This window comes from Scyliorhinus torazame, chromosome 6, assembly GCF_047496885.1.
Source record: "Scyliorhinus torazame isolate Kashiwa2021f chromosome 6, sScyTor2.1, whole genome shotgun sequence".
Classification (NCBI taxonomy): Eukaryota; Metazoa; Chordata; class Chondrichthyes; order Carcharhiniformes; family Scyliorhinidae; genus Scyliorhinus; species Scyliorhinus torazame.
In genome coordinates, this window is record NC_092712.1 from 292,039,251 (window position 1) to 292,052,952 (window position 13,702).

The following is a 13,702-nucleotide window of genomic DNA, read 5'->3' on the forward strand; positions in this document are numbered from 1 at the left end:
AATAACTATCCCAGTAACTTACTGCATAACTCATACCCTTTGGTTAAAAAAAAAATCTAAAGGACAGCACGGTGATGCAGTGGTCAGCACTGCTGCCTCACGGCGCCGAGGTCCCAGGTTCAACCCCGGCTCTGGGTCACTGTCCGTGTGGAGTTTGCACTTTCTCCCCGTGTTTGCATGGGTTTTGCCCCCACAACCCAAAAGATATGCAGACTAGGTGGGTTGGGCACGCTAAATTGCCCCATAATGGGAAAAAGGAATTGGGTACTGTAAATTTGTTTTAAAAATCTAAATGGAAGAGCAAGGACTTGGAAAGATTTGTGAATACAACCCTTGGATAAGACACAAAGCGATATGATTCACATTAACAGGTAACCCATCCATCATTGAACAGGTTCTTAACATGTAGCAGATTTATTACCATGTTATTGTCAATTTTAATCAACTATGACACAGGTTTAAGTTCAGCATTAAAGCAGAAATTACTAATTGCAAGCTTTACAGTTTATCTTTCTGGCATCATACAAATGTTTATTTTTAAAAATCCATTTCCTTACCACCGTCTTTTCTTTTTGATGCCCAAGCTGAATCAGTATTGGCTGTAGGCATGATTACTGCTGAGCGACTGTGGTCATCCTTCAGGCTGGCTGTCATTGTTACATCCAGTCCCATCTTAGGCTCATCGAGAAACGGGGCAAGCCGGTTTGTGGAAAAGCCATGTCTGAGTGTGCGAGTCAGTTTTAGTTTACGGAATCTGTTGGACATTCTGTTCCACCAAGACTGCACAGAATAGAGAAAACATCAATTATTTCCATTATCACAAATACTGCAATCATAGAATGGTTGGACCAAGAATATTCCAGAAACATATTTTAAAAGACACTGTCCCTGAAAGGATTGTGCAAGAAATTGGATTGCTTTCCACGGAAGAGACATCCATTTACCAGGAAAGGTAATCAAGTGGTTTTAAGGAAGCTGGAAACCTCTTGACTCTGGTAGACTGTACAAAAAGAGACACATTGTAGTTTATGGTTCCGGGGGAAAAAAGGTCTGGAAAACGGTGTTCAAAAGTTGGATTTGCTTTAAAGAGGGCAAAACTGTGTATGAAAAGACAACAACAGCCTTTTTGCAGACTAGAGTCGGTCCACAACCAGAAGTAAATATAAGCTGCTTCTTAGTTGCCCTACATGCTGGAATTGAGTATTTGCAAGTGTTGCTCAAGCCCACCTGAAAAGCAAGGCAAATGTCATCGAGTCGAGTCCCTCCCCACCATTCCCCCAAAACGTAACAAAAATAGAGAGAGTGTGAAGATACGTCAAAAACAATTCCTGTGAATCGCTGTTTTGCAATGCTGGCAGGCGTTCACCAAATGCTTGAATGTACAGATTCATAGGAAGTTTTATGTTTGACCTTATGTGGAGTTTGTAGGCACACAGCTTGGCAAAACGGAATGTGTATCCAGCGCATTTTGCTCATGGCATCCCTTGTAAACTCCACACCAATAATTTTAGGCAGTTTTATATTGGAGCCATATGATCGATGCCTGCATCTATCAGTTAAGTTACTTTTGAATCACTGTGTCTCAGAGGAACCAATGGCATATCAATAGAAAATGGGCATTCTAAAGGCAAAAGTCCGTATTTTGTTACTCTTTGCTTCTCCATCTGAACTTGTGTGGCATCACTGGATTTCAAGTTTGCAACCCTTTTAAACAGCCATTTATTTTAAAGCAGAGACACAAGTACTCTCAGCAATATAGACAAGAACATCATTCCAAAAACCTTTAGCTCAAAATTTCTGTCTTCAACAAATTACCCCATTTTTGTTTGACATAATACAGTCATTCAGGAGCAGGAAAGAATCTGCCACAATTATAAACAGATTTTATGGCAAAAACTCCCTAGCCCTTTGTTACATGGTTGCCAAGCGGCATGGACTGTGCAATGCAGGTCTATCTATAGTAGAGCCAAAAACTTGCATCACAGAAGTCTTCTGCACCAAATTAAATTTTCAGTTTAAGCTCTAGGATTCAAGGAACAAAAGCAGGCTTCTCTTTCTTGTTCAAGGGGTAAGCTTGGAATTTTAAAAAATAATTTAGAGTACCCAACACTTTTTCCCCAATAAAGGGCCAATGTAGCATGGCCAATTCACTTACCCTGCACATCCTTTCGGGTTGTGGGGGTGAGACCCACGCAGACACAGGGAGAAGTTTGAATTTTGTTATGTGTTTGTTATATTATGCAAGTTATTACTAGCTGTATAAACTCAGCTGTGGGACAAGGAAAATGGCAGTTAATAATTATGAATTATTTCAACAATCTGACTGGTTTGTTTTGTCTTCGTTGTTGGGCATGGTTTGATGATATTTGGCTGCTGCTGGTTAGATGCTTTTCAATTTGTCTACTCGATGGATCGGATTTTCATTGCTTTCCATTTATTAAATGATTAACTTAATAGTAATATGATCTTTTTGACCAAGTGATGCAATAACTTTCAGATGCACGCATTCCAAGGTGTGCTGCTTTTGATTTAGTGAAACGGTGTATATGGCAGCTGAAAGGATTTGGGAAGAAGTTATAGAAAAATGGGTTTTATCATTTTCTAAGAATGAAACTGTGCTCCATACCCACTGCAGACTGATGCATGCTCTTCCCTTTACATAACTATTTCAGAAATTTAAATTAATCTAGAATTGTGCAGTGAAGGTTAACAAGGGGCTGCCCCACCCACTCACATAACTGGTTGGCAGTTAATTGTCAGTCACCTTATGCTACTTTGATCTAAAAGCAGGGGAAGGGGAGCAACTCAGGCCAATTTAAAAAGAGCAACTTTAACTCACTCGCAGTGAGTCAGAGAAGGCACAGCCAGAGTGAGGCACAGCGAAGAGTGAGTTCGGGAATTTGAAGCTCGGTGGGAATTGAATCAGTAAAAGTTCCTTTTTAAATTTCAAGGATTTAAATTAATCTAGAATTGTGCAGTAAAGGTTAACAAGGTTAACCCACTCACTCGTTTTTTGGAATTGTAGTTGTACAAGTTAACCTAAAGTTTAAGACATGGCAGGAGATCCCAGACCCGTGTTATGCTCCTCCTGTGCAATGTGGGAGCTCAGGGACACGTTCACTGCCCCTGGCTCCTTCACGCGCAAGAAGTGTTTCCAGTTGCAGCTCCTGTTAGACCGTTGATGGCTCTGGAGCTGCGGATGGACTCACTTTGAAGCATCTGCGATGCTGAGGACGTCGTGGATAGCATGTTTAGCGAGTTGGTCACACAAAGTTACTGAGGGAGATAGAAAATGGGTGACCAAAAGACAGAGCAAGAGTAGGAAGGCAGTGCACATGACCCCTGCGGTCATCTCCCTGCAAAACACATGTACCGCTTTGGATACTGTTGAGGGAGATGGCTCACCAGGGGAAAGTAGCATCAGCCAGGTTCATGGCACCGTGGCTGGCTCTGCTGCGCAGGAGGGCAGGAAGAAATATGGCAGGGCTATAGTGATAGGAAACTCAATCGTAAGGGGAGGAGACATGCGGTTCTGCGGACGCAATCGAGGCTCCAGGATGGTATGTTGTCTCCCTGGTGCACGGATCAAGGATGGCTCGGAGTGGCTGCAGGACATTGGGGGGGAGGGGGGGGGGGGGAAAAGAGTGAACAGCCAGCTGTTGTGGTGCACATAGGCACCAACGATATAGGTAAAAAACAGGATGAGGTCCTACAAGCTGAATTCAGGGAGTTAGGAGTTAAACTAAAAAGTAGGACCTCAAAAGGTAGTACCGCAGGATTACTACCAGTGCCACGAGCTAGTCAGAGTAGGAATCACAGGATAGATAGGATGATTGCATGTCTCGAGGTGGTGCAAGAGGGAGGGATTCAATTTCCTGGGGCATTGGAACCGGTTCTGGGGGAGGTGAGACCAGTAGAAACCGGACGGTCTGCATCTGGGCAGGACTGGAACCGATGGCCCGGGGGGGGGTTGCTACAGCTGTTGGGGAGGGATTAAACTAATGTGGCAGCAGGATGGGATCCGAGGAAGGAAGTCGGGGGGGGGGGGGGGGTAAAACGGAGCCAGAAACAAAAGGCGCAAGTGGGAAAGTGTAAGCCATAGTCAAAAATCAAAAAGCGCCACAGTACAGAGTACAGTGACTGAGGAGTGTGTGAAAAGGGAGGTGGCCAATGCAGGATTGCGGGTGTTGTACCTAAATGCGCGCAGTATACGGAACAAGGTAAACGAGCTTGTTACGCACATTGAAATTGGCCGGTACGATGTTGTGGGCATCACAGACGTGGCTGCAAGGGGATCAGGGCTGGGATCCAAATATCCAAGGATATATGTCCTATCGAAAGGACAGGCAGAAGGGCAAAGGGGGCGGGGTTGCATTGTTAGTAAGGAATAAAGTTAAATCGATAGCAAGGAGCGATATAGGATCAGAAGGCATAGAATCTCGGTGGGTAGAGTTGAGGAACCGCAAAGGTAAAAAGACCCTGATGGGAGTTATGTACAGGTCCCCGAGCATTAGTCAGGAACCTTATCGAGTTCTTTGAGAAGGTGACTGAACAGGTAGACGAGGGTAGAGCAGTTGATGTGGTGTAAATGGATTTCAGCAAAGCGTTTGATAAGGTTCCCCACGGTAGGCTATTGCAGAAAATACGGAGGCTGGGGATTGAGGGTGATTTAGAGATGTGGATCAGAAATTGGCTAGCTGAAAGAAGACAGAGGGTGGTGGTTGATGGGAAATGTTCAGAATGGAGTTCAGTTACAAGTGGAGTACGACAAGGATCTGTTCTGGGGCCGTTGCTGTTTGTCATTTTTAATCAATGACCTAGAGGAAGGCGCAGAAGGGTGGGTGAGTAAATTTGCAGACAATACTAAAGTCGGTGGTGTTGTCGATAGTGTGGAAGGATGTAGCAGGTTACAGAGGGATATAGATAAGCTGCAGAGCTGGGCTGAGAGGTGGCAAATGGAGTTTAATGTAGAGAAGTGTGAGGTGATTCACTTTGGAAGGAATAACAGGAATGTGGAATATTTGGCTAATGGAAAAGTTCTTGAAAGTGTGGATGAGCAGAGGGATCTAGGTGTCCATATACATAGATCCCTGAAAGTTGCCACCCAGGTTGATAGGGTGGTGAAGAAGGCCTATGGAGTGTTGGCCTTTATTGGTAGAGGGATTGAGTTCCGGAGTCAGGAGGTCATGTTGCAGCTGTACAGAACTCTGGTACGGCCGCATTTGGAGTATTGCGTACAGTTCTGGTCACCGCATTATAGGAAAGACGTGGAGGCTTTGGAGTGGGTGCAGAGGAGATTTACCAGGATGTTGCCTGGTATGGAGGGAAAATCTTATGAGGAAAGGCTGATGGACTTGAGGTTGTTTTCGTTGGAGAGAAGAAGGTTAAGAGGAGACTTAATAGAGGCATACAAAATGATCAGGGGGTTAGATAGGGTGGACAGTGAGAGCCTTCTCCCGCGGATGGAAATGGCTGGCACGAGGGGACATAGCTTTAAACTGAGGGGTAATAGATATAGGACAGAGGTCAGAGGTAGGTTCTTTACGCAAAGAGTAGTGAGGCCGTGGAATGCCCTACCTGCTACAGTAGTGAACTCGCCAACATTGAGGGCATTTAAAAGTTTATTGGATAAACATATGGATGATAATGGCATAGTGTAGGTTAGATGGCTTTTGTTTCGGTGCAACATCGTGGGCCGAAGGGCCTGTACTGCGCTGTATCGTTCTATGTGGGGCAGAAAATAAATCAGGAGATAGAAAAGGCATGTAAAAAGGCAATATTACAATAATCATGGGGGAACTTCAATATGCAGGTGGACTGGGAAAATCAGGTTGGTAGTGGATCCCAAGAAATGGAATTAGTGGAACGTCGAAGAGTTGTTTTTTGGAGCAGATGGTGACAGAGCCCACTAGGGAACAGACAATTCTGGATTTGGTGACTTGCAATGAGGCAGACTTGATTAGGGAACTTAAGGTGAAGGAACCCTTAGGGAGCAGTGACCACAATATGATAGAATTTACCCTGCGGAATGAGGGAGACGCTGCAATCAGATATAACGGTATTACAATTAAATAAGGGTAAGTACAAAGACAGGAGGGAGGAGCTGGCCAGAGTTGATTGGTGAAAGAGCTTAGCAGGGAAGACAGTGGAACAGCAATGGCAGGCATTTTGGGGGTTATTAGGGAGGCACAACAGAAATTCATCCCAAGGAGGAGGAAACATTCTAAGGGGAGGACAAGGTATCCATGGCTGACGAAGGATGTCAAGGACAGCATAAAGGCTAAAGAAAAAGCATACAAAGTAGCGAGGATTAGTGGAAAACCAGAGGATTAGGAAGCCGTTAAAAGTGAGCAGAGGACAACTAAAAAAAGCAATATGGGGGGAGAAGATGAAGTATGAGTGCAAGCTAGCTAGTAATATAAAGGAAGATGGGAAGAGGTTTTTTCAATATATAAAAGGTAAGAGAGAGGCAAAAATAGACACTGGACCACTAGAAAATGTGGCTGGAGAAGTAATAATAGGAAACAAAGAAATGGCAGACGAACTGAATAGTTACTTTGCATCAGTCTTCACGGTGGAAGACACCAGTGGGATGCCTGAACTCCAGGAGAACCAGGGGGCAGAGGTGAGTGCAGCAACCAATACCAAGGAGAAGGTTCTGGGGAAACTGAAAGGTCTGAAGGTGGATAAGTCACCTGGACCAGATGGACTACACCCCAGGGTTCTAAAAGAGATAGCTGAGAAAATTGTGACGGCATCAGTGATGATCTTTCAGGAATCATTGGAGGTAGGAAGGGTCCCAGAGGACTGGAAGGTGGCAAATGTAACACCACTGTTTAAGAAGGGAGGGAGGCAGAAGACGGGAAATTATAGGCCGGTTAGCCAGACTTCGGTCATTGGTAAGATTTTAGAGTCCGTTATTAAAGAAGAGATCGCGAAGCACTTGAAAGTGCATGGTAAAATTGGGCTGAGTCAGCGTGGCTTTGTCAAAGGGAGGTCGTGTCTGACAAATCCGTTAAGAGTTCTTTGAGGGGGTAACAAGCAAGTTAGACAAAGGAGAACCAGCGGACGTGATTTATTTAGATTTCCAGAAGGCCTTTGACAAGGTGCCGCATAGGAGATTGTTAAATAAGTTAAGAGTTCCTGGTGTTCAGGGTAAAATCCTGGCATGGATAGAGGGTTGGCTGACTGGCAGAAAGCAAAGAGTTGGGATAAAGGGGTCTTTTTCAGGATGGCAGCCGGTGACTAGTGGTGTGCCTCAGGGGTCTGTGCTGGGACCACAACTTTTTACAATATACATTAATGATGTGGAAGAAGGTACTGAAGACATTTTTACTAAGTTTTCAGCTCTTACAAAGATCTGTAGAGGGGCAGGTGGTATTGAGGAAGCAAGGGGGCTGCAGAAGGACTTGGACAAGCTAGGAGTGTGGGCAGTGAAGTGGCAAATGAAATACAATGTGGAAAAGTGTGAGGTTATGCACTTGGGAAGGAGGAATTTGGGCATAGACTATTTTCTAAATGGGGAAATGCTTAGGAAATCAGAAGCACAAAGGGACTTGGGACTCCTTGTTCACGATTCTCTTACAGTTAATGTGCAGCTTCAGGCGGCAGTTAGGAAGGCAAATACAATTTTAGCATTCATGCCAAGAGGGCTAGAATACAAGATCAGGGATATACTTCTGAAGCTGTACAAGGCTCTGGTCAAACCCCATTTGGAGTATTGTGAGCAGTTTTGGGCTCCGTATCTTAAGGAAGGATGTGCTGGCCTTGGAAAGGGTCCTGAGGAGGTTCACAAGAATGACCCCTGGAATGAAGAACTTGTTGTATGAGTAACGTTTGAAGACTCTGGGTCTGTACTCAGTTGGAGTTTATGGAGAAGGATGAGACGGGATCTTATTGAAACGTACAAGATACAGCGAGGCCTGGATAGAGTGGACTTGGAGAGGATGTTGCCACTTGTAGAAAAAACTAGAACCAGAGGACACCATCTCAGATTAAAGGGACGATCCTTTAAAACAGAGATGAGAGTACAGGACAGGGTGATCTCGGGGGGGGGGGGGGATCTCGGAAACTTACCAGGTGATGCAGGAGGAGGCCTCGGTGGTGGAGTTGAAAGGTTAGTGGGAGGAGGAGTTGGGCGAGGAGATCGAAGAGGGGACGTGGGCAGATGCCCTAGGGAGGGTGAACTCTTCCTCTTCATGCGCGAGGCTCAGCCTCATACAGTTTAAGGTGCTGCACAGGGCACACATGACCGGGACAAGGATGAGCAGGTTCTTTGGGGGTGAGGACAGGTGTGTTAGGTGCTCAGGGAGCCCAGCAAATCACACCCATATGTTCTGGGCATGCCCAGCGCTGGAGGAATTTTGGAAGGGCGTAGCGAGGACGGTGTCGAGGGTGGTAGGATCCAGGGTCAAACCGGGCTGGGGGCTCGCAGTATTTGGGGTGGCAGAAGAGCCGGGAGTGCAGGAGGCGAAAGAGGCCAGAATTCTGGCCTTTGCGTCCCTGGTAGCCCAGCGAAGGATTCTCCTTCAGTGGAAAGATACGAGGCCCCCAAACGTGGAATCCTGGATCAGCGATATGGCAGGGCTCATTAAATTGGAGAGGGTGAAATTCGCCTTGAGAGGGTCGGTACAAGGGTTCTTTAGGCGGTGGCAACCGTTCTTAGACTTTCTGGCAGAACGCTAGACATTGGTCAATGGCGGCAGCAGCAGCTCGGGGGGTGGGGGGGGGGGGGGTTACTTTATTTTTGTTTATGTTATCTACACTGGAAGGGTCTGTGGGGGTGTATACACCTGTTGTCTTAAGTCGGGGTGTTAATGTTAATTTATTATTTAGGTACGGGGGGGGGGGGGGTTTGGGGGGTTGCTTTTTTAGATTGTGTTTTGTACTTAACCCTGTTGGGCTCTTTTTTCTTTCTCATTTTGTTATTGATATTTTACGAAAACCTTTAATAAAAATTTTTTTTTTTTTTTTTTTTTTAAAACAGAGATGAGGAGAAATTTCTTCAGCCAGAGGGTGGTGAATCTGCAGCTCTCTTGGCCGCAGAATGCTGTGGAGGCCAATTCACTGAGTGTCTTTAAGACAGAGATAGATAGGTTCTTGATTAATAAGGGGATCAGGGGTTATGGGGAGAAGGCAGGAGAATGGAGATGAGAAAATATCAGCCATGATTGAATGGCGGAGCTGACTCGATGGGCCAAGTGGCTTAATTCTGCTCCTATGTCTTAAGGTCTAAATCATCCATCTATATACTTAACAAAAGGGGCAGGCAACCTGGAACATGTGGCTAACTTATTCTTTTATCTAATATAGCAGTTTAAGGTGGAGAGCAAGTAGCAATGTGGTTCAATTATGGAAAAGAAAAGCAGTGAGTATCCTTTGGGGTAAAATCTAAACCAAGTGTAAATCACTACAACAAAATCTGGTCATTACTATTGCTTCGAATCACTAGCTTTCGGAGCGCAGTTCCTTCATCAGGTGAATGAAGAGGTGGGTTACACAAACACAGCCAAATTCAATCATGGCATGATTGGTCACAACAGGATTTATGGCATTGAATGTATGGCGATGAGAGGTCTCATTTTTACTACTTAACACAATAAGATCATGAACTGTACAAATGTGTAATGTGTTTTGCACAGGACTGTGCTGCCTCGTTTCGTCTCTCAATGCAATGGGGGGGAACGGAGCAAGGGAGGTGAGTGTGAGAAAAGCGGACAGGAGAGCGAGACAAGGGCTAGTAAGAGGAAGGTAAAACAGGGCCAGAGCAGGGAAAGTACCAGAGGGGGGCCACCATGCTAGTGAGGAGGGCCAACACAGGAGGACAGAAAGAAAGGAAGGTCACGGCACGCCTCTCAAGGGAGGGGACGTGCACCTGGCACAAAGAGGGGGGGGGGGGGGGGGGGAGAGAGAACACAGGAGGAGTCAGGGGGAGAGCACAGAACAAAAAAGAGAAGCAAACAGAAGCGTGAGGTAGAGAAGCAGTACAGATACAAGCCTCAGGAGGCATGGAGCAGGGCGAGGAACTAAGATGGCGCCACAAACAGCCACTTGGGAGGGCTTCAGGGCGAAACGAGACCCGAGTGCAGCGGCGCAACCACATGGCGTCCACATATCTGGCTGCCATGTTGGGTGCCCCCCGAACAAAACCCCGAAATCCGTTTTGGACGGCCCCCTAACAAAGGGAAATCCCAGAGAGCAGGGGCGCGTCCACCAGGTAAGTATGGGTGATCCTGCAGGACTGGGGGGGTCAGAAACCCTCCACCAGGATTGTTACCTGGAATATAAGGGGACTCAAACGGCCCAGTGAAAAGATCCAGAGTCTTCGCCCCCCTAAACAGCCTAAAATCAGACATAATCTACCTACAAGAGATGCACCTGAGGGAGAAGAGCCGACTGCAGGTAGGGAAGGGTTGGGTGGGACATGCTACGGGACGAGGGCTAGGGTGTAGCAATATTAGTTCGCAAGAGGACGAGGTTTACGGAAACCGAGACAGTTACTGACCCAGGGGGACGGTACGTCATGATCAGCGGTGTCCTGGAAGGGGCACCGGTCTTACTGGTAAATGTGTATGCTCCCAACTGGAACGACACAGAAGTCATAAAGAAGAACATGGCGGAAATCCCCGACCTTGACACAACTGATCATGGGGGGACGACTTCAACTATGTGCAGGACCGAGACGGACTGGAACTACCAGGTGTGGGGGAAGTTGGAAGGGGGGAGCTGGAAGCACCAATAGATCTGGGAGAAATCATGGAGAGCATCAGCTCCATGCAGGCGGGGAAGGCACCAGGACCCGACGGGTTCCCGGTGGACTGCTACAAAACATTTGCACCAGTCGAGGGACATGTACGTGGGCTTGTTTATAGGGGCTGTTTAGCACAGGGCTAAATCGCTGGCTTTGAAAGCAGACCAAGGCAGGCCAGCAGCACGGTTCGATTCCCGTACCAGCCTCCCCGAACAGGCGTCGGAGTGTGGCGACTAGGGGCTTTTCACAGTAACTTCACTTGAAGCCTACCTGTGACAATAAGCGATTTTCATTTCATTGATTTTCATTTCACTGGCAAGGGGCACCCTGCCCCCCATGCTACCGCAGGCCACAATTTATCTGATACAGATAAGTTAAAGACCTGACAGAATGTGGATCATACAGCCCCAATTCACTGCTGAACGGGGATACGAAAATACTCGCAAAGGTCCTGGCCAAAAGGCTGGAGGACTGCGTACCTGAGGTGGTCGCAGAGGGCCAAACGGGCTTTGTCAAGGGTCGGCAACTCACAGCGAACATCAGGCGGCTGCTGAACGTAATAATGACACCAGCGGTGATCGTCTCCCTGGATGCAGCAACGGCCTTCGACAGAATCTAATGGAATTACCTCCTCGAGGTACTGAACAGTTTGGGCTAGGAGCAGGGTTCCCCGCCTGGGAGAGGCTCCTGTAGAATGCTCCCAAAGCGAGCATCCAAACTACCACCACCAGCTCTGATTACTTCCAGTTACAGAGAGGAAGACAGGGTTGCCCCCTGTTCCCACTCTTCTTCGCACTAGCAATCGAACCCCTGGTGATAGCCCTGTGGGACGCGGAAAACTGGAAGGGAATCCAGAGAGGAGACAGCATCTCACTTTATGCAGATGACCTGCTCCTCTATGTCAAGGAGGGACTGAAGGCAATACTGAAATACTGAGAGAGTTTGGAACCTTCACGGGCTACAAACTTAACAAGGGGAAAAGTGAGGCATGCCCAGTGAACACAAACGGTGGAGGGACAGAGCTGGAGGGGCTCCCGTTTAAAACGGCCCAGAACAGATTCCGTTACCTGGGGATCCAGATAGCCAGAGGCTGGACACAGATCCACAAGTGGAACCTGACCAGCCTGGTGGAGGAAGTAAGAAAAGACCTTCAAGGGTGGGGCTCACTCCCACTGTCCCTGGCGGGGAGAGTGCAGACGATCAAGATGAACGTACGCCCAAGGTTCCTCTTTCTGTTTAGATCCATACCGATCTTCATCCCCAAGGCTTTTTCCAAAACGTAGACAGTCTAATCATGGCGTTTGTGTGTGTGTGTGTGTGTGGGGGGGGGGGGGGTAAAGAACCCAAGAATTCCCAAACAGACACTGCAAAGATTGAAAATCAAATGGGCCTTGGGCCTGACCAAACCTACAATACTACCACTGGGCAGCAACAACAGAAAGAGTGAGGGGGTGGGTACAGGAGCACGGCACAGATTGGGTACAAATGGAGGAGGCATCCTGCAAAAGGAATGTCCCTCCGGGCCCTGGCTACAGCAGCACTCCCATCCTCCACAAGATACACAACGAGCCCAGTGGTAGCGGCCATGCGAAGAACGTGGACCCAGCTGAGACAACACTTTGGGATAACAAAATTTTCCCCCATGGCACCCATATGCAACAATCACAGATTCCCCCCAGCCATGCTAGATACCACTTTAAAAAGATGGAGGCGGGACAGAGGCACACGGATAGTTGGGGACTTCTACATAAGGCACAGACTTGGCGACAGTGGACGGACTGACGAGCAAGTGGAAACTAGCAAAAGGACAGGAAATGAGACACCTCCAAACAAAATACTCCCTCCGCAAAGAGACAGTACGGCACCCCGGGGACCCAGAAACCACACTACTGGAGGACCTGATAGGCACAAGCAGCGAGAAGGGGGGGGCTATGTGGGAAAATATACGGACAGCTACTGGACAGAGCCCAGACTCCACTGGACGAGGTCAGACAAAAATTGGAGGACAAACTGGGGACAGAGGTAGGGTGGGGACTCTGGAGCGAAGCACTGAGCAGGGCTAACTCCACCTCTTCCTGCAGAAGGCTCAGTCTAATACGGCTCAAAGTGGTGCACAGAGCACACCTGACCAGAACCCGAATGAGCAGGTTCTTCCCGGAGGTGGAGAATAAATGTGAACAGTGCCAGAGGGATCCGGCCAACCACACCCACATGTTTTGGGCTTGCCCAAAACTTGCTGCGTTCTGGACAGCCTTCTCCGAGGCAATGTCCAAGGTTGTGGGGTGAGGGTGAAGCTATGCCCGATAGTGGCAACCTTCGGGGTATCAGAGCAGCCAGAACTACACATGGGGAAGGGGGCTAGCGCCCTTGCTTTCGCTTCCCTAATCATATGCTCGGCTGGCAATCGTGAGCACCACCCATGGCTACAGACTGGCTTGCTGATCTCTCGGAATTTCTCAACCTGGAGAAGGTTATGTACACCATCCGAGGGTCGGAGGAATGCTTCCTGGATACTTGGGGGCAGTTTGTCGGCCTGTTCCAAAACCTGTTCGAGGCCAGCAACGAAGAGCAAGCAAAGAATTTTTTTAAAAAACAAGATAGATGAGGAACTGATCAGTGCAACCCGGGGTGGGGGAAGAGAGAGAGGAGGAGGAGGAGCAGAGACACGGCAATGGGAAAGGGAGAGGAACTATAGGCCGATCCAGGAGGTAACAAAAGTTAAACGAAGGCCGAAATAAACCTCTCTGTACAATAAAGTAAATTAGCGCGGGCAAGAAAAAGGTGATGTATATATACACAACTGTAACTAGGTTTTATCAGGCAAAGTGGGTAATGGGTGGAGTGTGTGCTCATGTTTACTGTCGCAGATATTAACACTGCGCAACTTTTGTTGTGCCTTCACCACACCGACAGTTAGATTTTGCTGAGGGAAACTGCCCCGTACATTCGGCC

At 47.6% G+C, this 13,702-nt stretch overlaps 1 protein-coding gene across 2 annotated transcripts in view; it reads right to left on the reverse strand.

The window, feature by feature from the left end:
• Positions 1-13,702, reverse strand: part of LOC140425502 (ankyrin repeat and SAM domain-containing protein 6-like) — a 72,817-nt gene that overhangs the window by 42,340 nt on the left and 16,775 nt on the right. For both annotated transcript variants that reach the window (XR_011947877.1, XM_072509840.1), the window contains exon 6: positions 558-780. Coding sequence is in view for 1 of the 2 variants with exons in the window: in XM_072509840.1 (XP_072365941.1) it covers positions 558-780 (223 nt within the window). In the remaining variant the exon portion in view is untranslated. The remainder of the gene's footprint in view (positions 1-557; positions 781-13,702) is intronic.